The 13,153-nt window shown below is 45.7% G+C and overlaps 1 protein-coding gene across 1 annotated transcript; it reads right to left on the reverse strand.

Annotated features, from left to right (window-relative positions):
- Positions 1–11,085: 11,085 nt before the first annotated feature.
- LOC123083744 (membralin-like protein At1g60995) lies at positions 11,086–12,393 on the reverse strand. The gene is made up of 5 exons (XM_044505688.1): positions 12,376–12,393; positions 12,173–12,235; positions 11,859–12,021; positions 11,599–11,765; positions 11,086–11,223 (listed from the first exon to the last, which is right to left on the reverse strand). The coding sequence occupies exons 1-5, from the start codon at positions 12,391–12,393 to the stop codon at positions 11,086–11,088; spliced, it is 549 nt and encodes a 182-aa protein (XP_044361623.1).
- Positions 12,394–13,153: the final 760 nt, after the last annotated feature.

The raw sequence follows: 13,153 nt of genomic DNA on the forward strand, positions 1-13,153 counted from the left end.
GAAGTGGGAACGACCACCCGACAATCCAGGCGTGCGTGGGACGTGGAACAAACCCCAATATGCTGCATGATGGCCACGTGTTCCTCAGATGCGAATCGCCAGGGGCACCTGTGTAATAACGCAGTGCTACCCCTGTACCTATAAATACACACCTCACAGCAGTCATTATCTCTTCTTCCACTCTCGCACGAACCCTAGCGCCACCGCTAGCCCTCGACGACGCCGGCGACGAAGCGCTTCGCTGCCGCAACCTCTCCGACACCATCTTCACACCGACCACAGACATCGCCTTCTCCGCCGTCATCGTAGGTGTCCTCCGTCGCCAAGTTAGGGCACGGACGATCGAACTGCTCGGCCTCCTCTTCCACTCCGTCTAGCAGTTCTTCGTGTGGTAAATAAAACCTCCTTTTTACAGCCTCTTTGATCCTATAGCTTTATCACTTTCTACCACAAGCAGTTTCTATTCACACAAGTTGGATCTCTTTCATACGGCATCTCATAACATGCCTACTATATTCACTTATGCTTCACAAAGTAGTTAGATTCCTCACTTGTACTGATCCGTGGATTCGTACAAATCTGGAACCAACTCCTTATCTATGAGTGAATGTCTTCGCACGATGAGGTCAATGTCTTCTAAACTGATTTAACTTCAAAATCTTCTGAGAATGCATATGACCTCTTCCCCTTCCCTCGCACCTTAATGCTGTCACAGGTACATGTCCGTGGGAGAATCCCTTGGTTCTCATAGTCTGCATTCATTTGCAGAATTCTTACAGCATCACATAAATTCTCCCGAAGTCAGTTCCTGTTTGTCCAGCAAGCGAAAACCTTTGAAGCCTCTGAACGTATTGAAGCCTTTCAGATTAAGGTTCATGGCTTCAGAAAAATCAGCAAGGAAGGGTGGCAGAAAGCGTCGAGGAGAAACATCAAGAGATCTGCCCGATGACCTCTCAGAGCTGTACAAGAGAGATCCTGAAGAGGATTACAATCAGCGCAAGACGTGAATCCAGTGGATTCGACGCTATTGGGCAGAACAGTGGTTCAAGTACAGATTTGTGGCCAAGGAATATGCTGAAAAGAATGCCATCAAGCGACCATGGGGAGACATCCTCTACAAAAATCTTCAACCCAGGACCAGAGATGAAGCCATTGAACAAGGCTTCTATCCCTGCATGGTCCGTGGACCACAACCTGCAGATGCTGACCCATCGTCTCTACTATGGTGTCGTGACGACAATCTGTTTAAACGCAAGTTCCAGTTTGCCCAGAACTCAGCAAAGCAGAACAAGAAGACATTGGGACTAGACTTCAACCCTGGTCCTTCTGCTCCAAGGGCTGACGGCACCCGTGATGCAGAACCCAATGTCGTCGGTCCTTTCTACAACCTTGAAGGTCTCATTACCCATATCTTGGTTCAAGGGACAACCGTGAATGAGCCTGTAGATGACGCTGAATCAGATGAAGCGCCTGCAGTGCCGAAGCCAAAGAAGCTGAAGCAGCCAAAAGCTTCAAAGCCGGCCTCTGCACCAAAAATCTCACGGGCGAAGCCACTGGCAACTGCACCTCCTGAAGATAGTGTGTAGTCTGAAGATTTGTCACGCATCTCCAAGCCCCAGAAGGTCAAGATGCATCTGCCACACACCGGCCAAGAGCTAACAGCTGTTGCCATTCTGCGCAATGATGCCATTGATCTGTCAAGTGATGAAGATCTTGCAGATGACGCTCTTGAGCAACTCATCAAGAGCAAAGAAGAAGCAGAAATCTTCAATGATATGCCACTCTTTGACGTGACAATCATCCACAACTTCATTGATGAGTGGGTTGACACGCCAAACATCAGCTTCAAAGATCTGCAGCTACCCATTGGCCTCAGTGTCTCCTTCCATGGCGCCATTGCTTCAGAGCTAGCTCTCGCTTAGCGCATCGTCGAACTGAAGCAAAAGATTGACTATGAAAAGGCTCAGTTCAAGAAGCGTATGGCCAAGCTCAGCATGCAAGAGGTGAAAAACTTCAAGATTATGCTGCACGAGCTGAAAGAAGCCTTTCTCAAGAAACGCGCAGAAGCTCAGGGTTCTCGGGAGCGCATGAAGAGCCTGACTGACAAATGTGTGCAAGGCTACAACGAAGCTGAGAAGCACAAGGCCCTTGGGCGTCCGGGCATTGATCCCAGGATGGCTGCTAAGCAGAAGAAGAAGCCCATTGTGGCCGAACCTCTCGCACCCAGGCAGGAAGCAGATCCCATTGTCTTCCCAACTAGAATGACTGACTCGAAGCCAAAAGCCCGGTCAACCACTTTAGAGCTGAAGAAGACAAGGACTGCTGAGGCTGAAGCCAGGAAAAGGAAACATCCTGAAGCGTCTCCTACTGCCCCCTCCAAGAAGAAGAGGAAAACCAAGAAAGAACGGGCTGCTCCCACAGAGCCTTTGATTGTTGAACCCATTTCCATGGTTCGTCCTGACGCTGAACGCCAACTGACAATCCATGAGCCTGCTTTCACAGAGGCTCATGAAGCTGAAGACTTTCCAGCAGCTGATCCCATCGCTGCTGAAGACATTGGTCACCATGACCATGTAGAAGATGGTGCATTCCTTCCTCAGCTCGAGCACAGCGAACTCATCAGCATTGGTCGTCCTCTGACGCCAATTGCTCAGGATGCTTCATGGGCTGATCGCCCACAAGAGGAAGAAGACTTTGAGGCCCAGCCAACTCCAACTACACAGGCGTCGCCTGCGTTGTGCAGGCTTTGCAAAGGACCAAGGCCTCCAGTCTTTGCGTCTGAAGCTGAAACTACTGAAGACATTCTGGCCGCATCAGCCGATGAAGAAGAAGTCCCACAAGCTGCTACTCCCCTGTCCCACCAAGAAGCGGTTCTCAAGGAGAACGTGGTTGTGACCGACCCTCCAGCTCGTCAAGTGGAGGTTGAAAATCTTGAGGCCGCCACCACCAACACCAATGAAGCCACTAACACTGTCATGGCTGAAGCTAATGTGGAGCCCTCCCCAACAAAAGCACCAGAAGTCAGCGAAGCCACTGATCCCACTGCTTCTGTTCCCGCGCCTACTGCCGGTCCTCAGTTCGACTATCATGTTGAGCACAGGCCTTAGGTACAGAAGCCAATCCCAAGATTTCCCAGGTTCCCAGGTCCTGTATCAGCACCTGGATTCTTCAATATCAATGGCTTCAGAGCAGACAACACATTCTTCAATAGCTCCAGGAACCCCTACTCAAGGGAAAGAATATCATCTGATTAGTTCTGGAGCTATCCGCAGCGAAGCTATTACTCCTGCATTCTTTACAATCAAGGTCGCATCTTCCCACACAAGCGTCTTGACATTGAAGCAATAGCTGGTCTGCCCTGTCTGGAAGAAGCTCTGGATTGCTTCAAAGAGTTTGGGTTGCTGCCGTTCGTCACTGACCAAGAGCATTGGAATGAAGAGTTGTTGCTCCAATTCTATGCCACACTTCACATCCGTGGGTATAACAGAGATCCGAAGACTTGGGTCCTAGAGTGGATGACAGGAAACGTTCATCATGAAGCCAAAGACTTTGACATCATTGAGCTCACTGGTCTACCCACTCCCGGCGATCTCTACGAATCTGGCTGTCAACTTCACAGTGAAGCTGTGGAGAGCATCTGTCAGAAGCCTGAACCTAACATGAGTCAGATGCTCAGTATGATGAAGCCATTACCCCAAGATGCTGCATATCCCAAAGAGTTCCTTGTTGAAGACCTAGAGTATCTGCCAAGGACTATTTATCACATCATAAGGCGAACTCTCTGGCCCATCAAAGGGCACTCTCCACATGCCAAGCTGGAAGGTGCAATGAAGACTTTGGTCTTTTATATTCTTCATGGAAAATGCTTCAATGCATAGAACTTCTTCATTCGCCAACTTGCTGCATCAGGCTCTGATCTGTTTGGCTTGAAGTTCTACGCCCCATGGGTAATGCGGCTGATCAAACTTCACTCCGCTATCTCATATCAGCCATCTGCTCGCAATCATCAGATTTTTCTGCCTGATGTGGATATGTCTATTGAAGTCATCTATCCTGAGCCTGCCAAGGAACCTCTAAGTCTTCAGAATGCAGAGCATCAAAGTTTTTCTCAGAACATTGAAGGAGTTGAAGCAGTCACTCGTGTGTATCCTTTGGCTGGCACTACACGTGCACCGCATCCTGCTCTCACTGAAGCCACTGACAGTACAACTGTCCCACGACCCAAGAAGCGCACTCGTGTTCTCAATGACCGAGAGCTTCTTGTGGCTCTTCATCAGAAACCGGATAGGTATCATGACTGGCTGAAGCGTCAAATGCAAAGCCTCTTGGTGGATGTTAATCGCATTCGCAATCTTGCCACCAAGAATGCCTTTGTTGCTCATGAAACCTCTCGACGCACATGGAAAGGGCTGACGCTGATGTGTTCTGAAGATGATCTTCAAGAGGATGGCTTCTCTGAGCGCTTCAAGTTTGACTCCACACCTCCTCGAAGGGCAGTGCTGCGACGAACTCCATCTCTTGAAGACTCTGAGTTCTCTTCCTCTGCTGCAACTATAAATGCCAGAGTGATCGAGGATGACGACGATGCTACTTCACCGCCGCCTCCTTCAGCACGCTTCGACACTGCTCCAAGCTCTTCTGCATCGCCGAACACCACCAAGAACCCTGCTGCTTCACCTACTCTTCATGGGAACGAGTAGAGGCTCTATGTCTTCAAACCTTTTTGGTCCTTACTGACAAAAGGGGGAGAAGCATATGAGTTTAATAGTATTCAAGCGGGTCCATATGGGCAGGTTCTTCATATTTTGCTTCGTGTTTACAACTCTCGTCTTGATACATTTGGTTCTTTGAGTTGTAACACTTAAACTCGATGGTCGTCTGCTACCTATTTGCCATTTTGTGATGCGATGATAAATTCCGCATGTGCGATGATACATTCCGCACTTAGATCATTTTGCAGACGTCCATTTTCCATTATGCATGTCATTATCTTCACATACCTTCATATGCATAGTGGATTGTCATCATAAGTTGAAGAGGATCTCCACAAGCACAACCTGCCATGTGCATTTGCATTTCAAAAGCAAATTACTTATATGCACATCTTCAGGGGGAGCCCTTGCAACTTATGAAGACAATTCCTTATCCTTTACAATTTCACATATTATATTCCCCATTGAAAACTTCAACTAGTTTGTCATCAATCACCAAAAAGGGGGAGATTGTAAGTGCATCTAGTGCCACCCCTAGTTGGTTTTGGAGTATTGACGACAAATCTAGTTGAGGGACTAATGTGTTTGTGAGAATTGCAGGATAACACAGGTAGAAGTCCCTCATTGATTCGGTTTTCCTACCAGATATGACCCCTAAAAATGTATGAAGACATTGAAGTCAAAGGTGGTATATGAAGATATTCACATTGAAGACTATGACAAGAGAAGACATCGCATGAAGCCTATGGAGCTCAAAGACTTAGATCTTTCGTAGTTCTTTTTCTTCTTCTTTATTGAGTCATAGGAACCACCGTACTGTTAAGTGGGGTCCAAGAGAACCAGTCAGAATGACTGAAGTGATGCTTAACCAAAACCTATGTCTTCGAGTGAACACTATGAGAGCGAATCTTGTCCAGAGTCGGACAAGTCAGCTTTGCTTGTATCCCAAGTAAAGTTGCCGTGTGAGTTTGAAATCTGACCATTGGAACACGTGTCAGTTCCTTAGTGACCCAGGGTCATTTTGGACAAATCAGGTCGGGTTGCCTAGTGGCTATAAATAGCCCACCCCCTACAACCAAAAACGGTTGGCTGCTCAGAGTGAGTATACGGCTTTTGTCGTTTGAGATCAACCCACCTCCAAGCTTTTGAGAGAGAATTCCTTGCGAGGATAAAGCCCTAACCACCTAGAGCCAAAGAGAATTAGGCATCACTTAAGTCTTCTTGTTTGTGTGATCTGAAGACTTATTACACTTGAGGACTGTGAATCCTCCAGCCGGTTAGGCGTCGCGTTCTGAGCATCCAAGAGACATTGTGGATTGCCGGTGAACGAAGTCTATGAAGGTTTGGGAGTCTACCTTGAAGACTTACCAGAGTGATTGAGCGAGGTCTGTGTGACCTTAGCTCAAGGGGAATACGGTGAGGACTGGGTGTCCTGAGCTGCGTGTTTAGGACTGGGTGTCCGGGACTGTGTGTCCTCAGGTTTAAATACCTAGCCGCCCTAACTAGACATACAGTTGTCACAGCAACTGGAACTGGTCCAACACATCATTGTCTTCAATGAGTCACTGGTTTCATCCTTCCCTTCTCTTTACGTACTGTTACTCCTTGTGAAGTCATTGTATGATTGCACTATCTTTTATCTTCACTGAGTGACTGCGTGTTCTGTTTGGCTTCATAACATCTTCCTACCTGATCCTTACTACATTGCTGCTATTAGTCATTGTGCTTTCACTCTATTGAATACTTGACTATGGCTTGCCTAGTGTAGTCTACCTTCCGCTGCAGGGTAATAGGTTTATTTCTATCGTTAGTCTTCATAACTTCCACGTTTTGAAGACTTTCATAAAAATCGCCTATTCACCCCCTCTAGTCGATATAACACACTTTCAAACCACCTACTCATGTGTTGAGACCAAGGCATTCCAATCCAACCACAAAAGTCTTGATCTCTAGCCTTCCCCAAGTTGCTTTCCACTCAAATCATCTTTCCACCGTAGCCAAATTTGTGAGAGACAGTTGAGTGTTGGGGAGACCATCATTTGAAGCACAAGAGCAAGGAGTTCATCATCAACACACCATCTATTACCTTTTGGAGAGTGGTGTCTCCTAGATTGGTTAGGTGTCACTGTTGGGGAACGCAGTAATTTCAAAAAAAATCCTACGCACACGCAAGATCATGGTGATGCATAGCAACGAGAGTGGAGAGTGTTTTCCATGTACCCTTGTAGACCATAAGCGGAAGCGTTATGACAACGCGGTTGATGTAGTCGTACGTCTTCACGATCGACCGATCCTAGTACCGAAAGTACGGCACCTCCGCGATCTACACACGTTCGGCTCGGTGACGTCCCACGAACTCAAGATCCAGCAAAGTGTTGAGGGAGAGCTTCGTCGGCACGACGGCGTGATGACGGTGATGATGATGCTACCGGAACAGGGCTTCTCCTAAGCACCACTACGATATGACCGAGGTGGATTATGGTGGAGGGGGGCACCGCACACAGCTGAGAGATCAATGATCAACTTGTGTGTCTATGGGGTGCCCCCCTCCCTCGTATATAAAGGAGTGGAGGAGGGGGAGGGCCGGCCCTCTATGGCGCGCCCTGGAGGAGTCCTACTCCCTCCGGGAGTAGGATCCCCCTTCCCTAGTTGGACTAGGAGAGAAGGAAGGGGGAGAGAGGGAGGAAGGAAAGGGGGGCGCCGCCCCCTCCTAGTCCAATTCAGACTAGAGGGGGAGGGGGCGCGCGGCCTGCCCTGGCTGCCTCTCTCTCTCTCCACTAAAGCCCATTAGGGCCCATATACTCCTCGGGGGGGTTCCGGTAACCCCCCCGGTACCCCGGTATATGCCCGAACTCACTCGGAACCTTTCCAGTGTCCAAACATAGGCTTCCAATATATCGATCTTTATGTCTCGACCATTTCGAGACTCCTCGTCATGCCCGTGATCACATCCGGGACTCCGAACAACTTTTGGTTCATCAAAACACATAAACTCATAATACCGATCGCCACCGAACGTTAAGCGTGCGGACCCTACGGGTTCGAGAACTATGTAGACATGACCGAGACACATCTCCGGTCAATAACCAATAGCGGAACCTGGATGTTCATATTGGCTCCCACATATTCTACAAAGATCTTTATCGGTCAAACCGCATAACGATATACGTTGTTCCCTTTGTCATCGGTATGTTACTTGCCCGAGATTCGATCGTCGGTATTTCAATACCTAGTTCAATCTCATTACCGGCAAGTCTCTTTACTCGTTCCGTAATGCTACATCCTATAACTAACTCATTAGCTACATTGCTTGCAAGGCTTATAGTGATGTACATTACCGAGAGGGCCCAGAGATACCTCTCCGACAATCGGAGTGACAAATCCTAATCTCGATCTATGCCAACTCAACAAACACCATCGGAGATACCTGTACAACACCTTTATAATCACCCAGTTACGTTGTGACATTTGGTAGCACACAAAGTGTTCCTCCGGTATTCGGGAGTTGCATGATCTCATACTCATATGAACATGTATAAGTTATGGAGAAAGCAATAGCAACAAACTAAACGATCATCGTGCTAAGCTAAGGGATGGGTCAAGGCAATCACATCATTCTCTAATGATGTGATCCCGTTAATCAAATGACAACTCATGTGTATGGTTAGGAAACATAACCATCATTGATTCAATGAGCTAGTCAAGTAGAGGCAAACTAGTGACACTCTGTTTGTCTATGTATTCACACATGTACTAAGTTTCCGGTTAATACAATTCTAGCATGAATAATAAACATTTATCATGATATGAGGAAATATAAACAACAACTTTATTAATGCCTCTAGGGCATATTTCCTTCAGTCTCCCACTTGCACTAGAGTCAATAATCTAGATTACATTGTAATGATTCTAACACCCACAGAGTCTTGGTGCTGATCATCTTTTGCTCGTGAGAGAGGCTTAGTCAACGGGTCTGCAACATTCAGATCCGTATGTATCTTGCAAATCTCTATGTCTCCCTCCTTGACTTGATCACGGATGGAATTGAAGCGCCTCTTGATGTGCTTGGTTCTCTTGTGAAATCTGGATTCCTTTGCCAAGGCAATTGCACCAGTATTGTCACAAAAGATTTTCATTGGACCCGATGCACTAGGTATGACACCTAGATCAGATATGAACTCCTTCATCCAGACTCCTTCATTTGCTGCTTCCGAAGCAGCTATGTATTCCGCTTCACACGTAGATCCCGCCACGACACTCTGCTTGGAACTGCACCAACTGACAGCTCCACCATTTAATAAAAACACGTATCCGGTTTGTGACTTAGAGTCATCCGGATCAGTGTCAAAGCTTGCATCGACGTAACCGTTTATGATGAGCTCTTTGTCACCTCCATATACGAGAAACATATCCTTAGTCCTTTTCAGGTATTTCAGGATATTCTTGACCGCTGTCCAGTGATACACTCCTAGATTACTTTGGTACCTCCCTGCTAAACTGATAGCAAGGCACACATCAGGTCTGGTACACAACATTGCATACATGATAGAGCCTATGGCTGAAGCATAGGGAACACCTTTCATTTTCTCTCTATCTTCTACAGTGGTCGGGCATTGAGTCTGACTCAACTTCACACATTGTAATACAGGCAAGAACCCTTTCTTTGCCTGATCCATTTTGAACTTCTTCAAAACTGTATCAAGGTATGTGCTTTGTGAATTCCAATTAAGCGTCTTGATCTATCTCTATAGATCTTGATGCCCAATATATAAGCAGCTTCATCGAGGTCTTTCATTGGAAAATTCTTATTCAAGTATCCTTTTATGCTATTCAGAAATTCAGTATCATTTCCGATCAACAATATGTCATCTACATATAATATCAGAAATGCTACGGAGCTCCCACTCACTTTCTTGTAAATGCAGGCTTCTCCAAAAGTCTATATAAAACCATATGCTTTGATCACACTATCAAAGCGTATATTCCAACTCCGAGAGGCTTGCACCAATCCATAAATGGATCGCTGGAGCTTGCACACTTTGTTAGAACCTTTTGGATCAACAAAACCTTCTGGTTGCATCATATACAACTCTTCTTTAAGATATCCATTAGGCCTCATTTGGTAGAAATGGATTTGAGAGGTTTTGGGAGGGGGGATTTCAGGGGATTTGGTGAATCCCCCTCTTCCACCCAATCCCCTCAAAACCCCTTGAATCCTCAAAACCCTTCCTTTCACAATCCTCTTTGTTTATAATTTCTATTTTGGTAGAAAGGGTTTGTCATGTTGACATAACATGGTGTAGAACATTTAAAAATCCAATCTTTACAATGTAACTAACTCTCCTTATATCCTTGCTGCAAAATTGATAAAAATGACTTGAAATCAATATATCATCACGTCAACTACATATTTATCATAACAACATGTTTTTGAAACTCAAATCTCAACATTCATAATTTATCATAACAACATAATCTTTCGCAGCAAACACCCATCAAATTTTGCCCAAAGTGTGGTTGAGCAAGTTGTAAACATGAGTCTCACAGCAGTCCCCAAATGAGATGTCAGGAATTAGCTGGTACACTTCACTTCATCAGCTCTACTTCTACATGCAAAATCTCCTTTTTGATCATGTTAGGCGATGTCTCCCTTTTCATAGCGGTCTTCTTGCTCCAATCTTCAACCATGCAAACAAGAATGAAAAGTCAATTACAATGTATACATTTCTCTGAATAGTATATATGGCTTGGAATGGCAGAACAGGTTACAGTAATTAGATGAATGAAATGCATAAGTGTCGAATCACAACAATAACAAAAAATACCATGTTCCCAACTCTGTTTTGATACACGATATGGGTGAAGTGACATGACACTTCCAGAAACAAGGATACAACAATCACTGGTCCGAAATGATAATACAAGGCGGTGTAGATCTCTAAGGAGCAACATTAAAAGGGAAGGACACGCGGCAAGATGCCATCAAGCTCCCAGCAGCAATGGTCGGGGAGCATGTCCACATTGTGCATCAGAGGAAGGATTGTATACATTATAAAGTATGTTTTAAATATTTATATTTATACATCGACATGATTCACATACTAAGCAAAACATAATGGACTAGGTACTCAGGCAAAACATATTTATACATCGCTGGGATCACTGGATCACTCAGGGATGGTACTCAGGGAAATACGTGGACTGATCACTGGATCTCGGTAAGTGCTACATCCTCTGTCAGCATAATAATCTACAGTACATGAATAGAGGAAAACAAGAAATCTCCACCAACCAAATAAGAAGCCAACAATGCTTCTTGCTGTCGAAGTTTAGCAACCACTAGACAGAGTTATTAAAATTTCTACATGCACCATTATAGGAGGAAGAACCAGAGAATGTGGCCATTTCGCAGCAAAGTGAAAACATTACCAATGTTCGAAAGAAGATGATCCATGCTTGGTAATTGAAGATCCTTAATGAGGTGGAGAAAGTCATCCCAGTTCGATCTGACCTGTCATTCATATATGGGAAGAAAAGATCAACCCCTAGTTAGAATATATGCATGACTAATAAACGAGAAACAAATATCAGTACAACACCAGTCATGAATGAGCAACTCCAAAACATAAAATCAAGATCTCGCTTAATGGGATTCAGCATGGAAAATTATCTTAATAAGTATCCCTTTTATCAATCAAATGATATTGCTAGCTTGCATGTCCAGATGTGCTCCTCATACAACAAACTGAATCACCTAACAGTTTTTTAATAGTACCTAGCACTTCTGTTACTTGCAAACATGATCCTTCAAAGACCAGCAGTAGAAGAAAATTTTGGAAAGGAGCTACAAATGCAAAGAGTTTATGACACTGATCAAACTTCTTACCATTAGTTGGAGGGCATTATCTGAAACCTGCTTTATGTTCCTCCAAAATAAGGCAGCACGAGAGTACCACTTTCTGGATAAGTATGGAACCGCTGCTTTAATTGATTCTTTAGCAGATAAAGGATGATGCACATAACCCTCTCCAGTTGTCTTCAATTCCGGTACCCCTGGAATGATTGCAGTAACAATTGCGTCAGCTACATTCTCTAACCGTGGTTCAAATTCTTTGTCTCCATTCCAAGTTTGAAATATAATCTTACTCCTTCTAGCTCCAGGACCAACCCAAGTTGACAAAAACTTAGATGCCAAAACATTGAACTTATCACCATTAACCTCTAGAATTTTCTCAGCTGAACGCCCCAGGTTCTGGAGATCCATAATATAAGACGCACCTTTGCTGGCCCATAGTCCACCACTGATTATCTACAACTCAAAAGCAGAGTAGCACTTTACAGACGATACAATAATACAAATAGGAAACATGGACATGTATTGCAAATAGGAACAACAATCACGGGGAACATTATTATACTGGAAATCCAAGTATGCAAGGAGGAAAACCATAAATACATACCTTGATTTGGACAAGTTGTGCTTCGCCAAATTCAATCCCAGTGAACTCACTTGAGTAGCCCGGCTTCGCATGGAAAAGACAACTCAAAGATTAGAGGCTACACATACACACTAGACAACTATGGACCCAAAAAAACTCAGAAGGAACAATATCAGCTACTGAGCACCAAATAGAATGGCTTGGTATTCTTGTCGTTTTCTTACTAATCTAGGGTAGCCCATCTCGCCCCTCACACGCGTCAAGCCGCAGGCACTGCAGCAATTAACGCTCGCGCTCTAGTGCATACAGCAGCATGGCCAATCGGGCCGTGATGAGCATGCAGCCAACAAACCAACAAAGCATTGGCACCGATTCGGCAGTTCACATCAAGCATTACCACTACTACTTGCAGATAACCACATCAAGCATTGCCACTACTTGCAGTTCACATCAAGATTCAGAGTCGACAGTGAATCACTAAACCAACAGTAACCTGCTACTAGATACAGGGGACACAATCTAAGAGGAGGTGAACTTGGTGATGGCTTTGGTGCCCTCGAAGACGTCGTGCTTGGCGAGCTCGCCGGGGAAGATGAGGCGACAACCATGGCAGGGCGGATTAAAGAACCCTAGACGACGAGGGGAGAGGAGGGGAGGCGAGGCGAGGGCTTACCACCGAGGAGAAGGCCAGTATGGCGGAGGAGGTACGCCGGCGTAGAGATGTCGTTCGACGACATGTTGAGGAGGAATCGAGCGGCGGTGCGGTGAGCAGGCGGCGGCGGCGTGGTGTCGTCCCTCCCAAATCCGCGAGCCCCCCCTTGAGGGTTATGTACCGCGTGGAAAGGAGGGTGTAAGAGGGGGTCGAAGGGGGTTGGGCCATTGAATACCCGTGTACCAAATGGGCCCTCACGGTTTTGCGGGGTTTCTGGGCCACACGAGGAAATTGCCTTCAAAACCCCCTCGATCCTCTCCTACCAAACGAGGCCTTAAGGAATGCAGTTT

This window comes from Triticum aestivum, chromosome 4A, assembly GCF_018294505.1.
Source record: "Triticum aestivum cultivar Chinese Spring chromosome 4A, IWGSC CS RefSeq v2.1, whole genome shotgun sequence".
NCBI lineage: Eukaryota > Viridiplantae > Streptophyta > Magnoliopsida > Poales > Poaceae > Triticum > Triticum aestivum.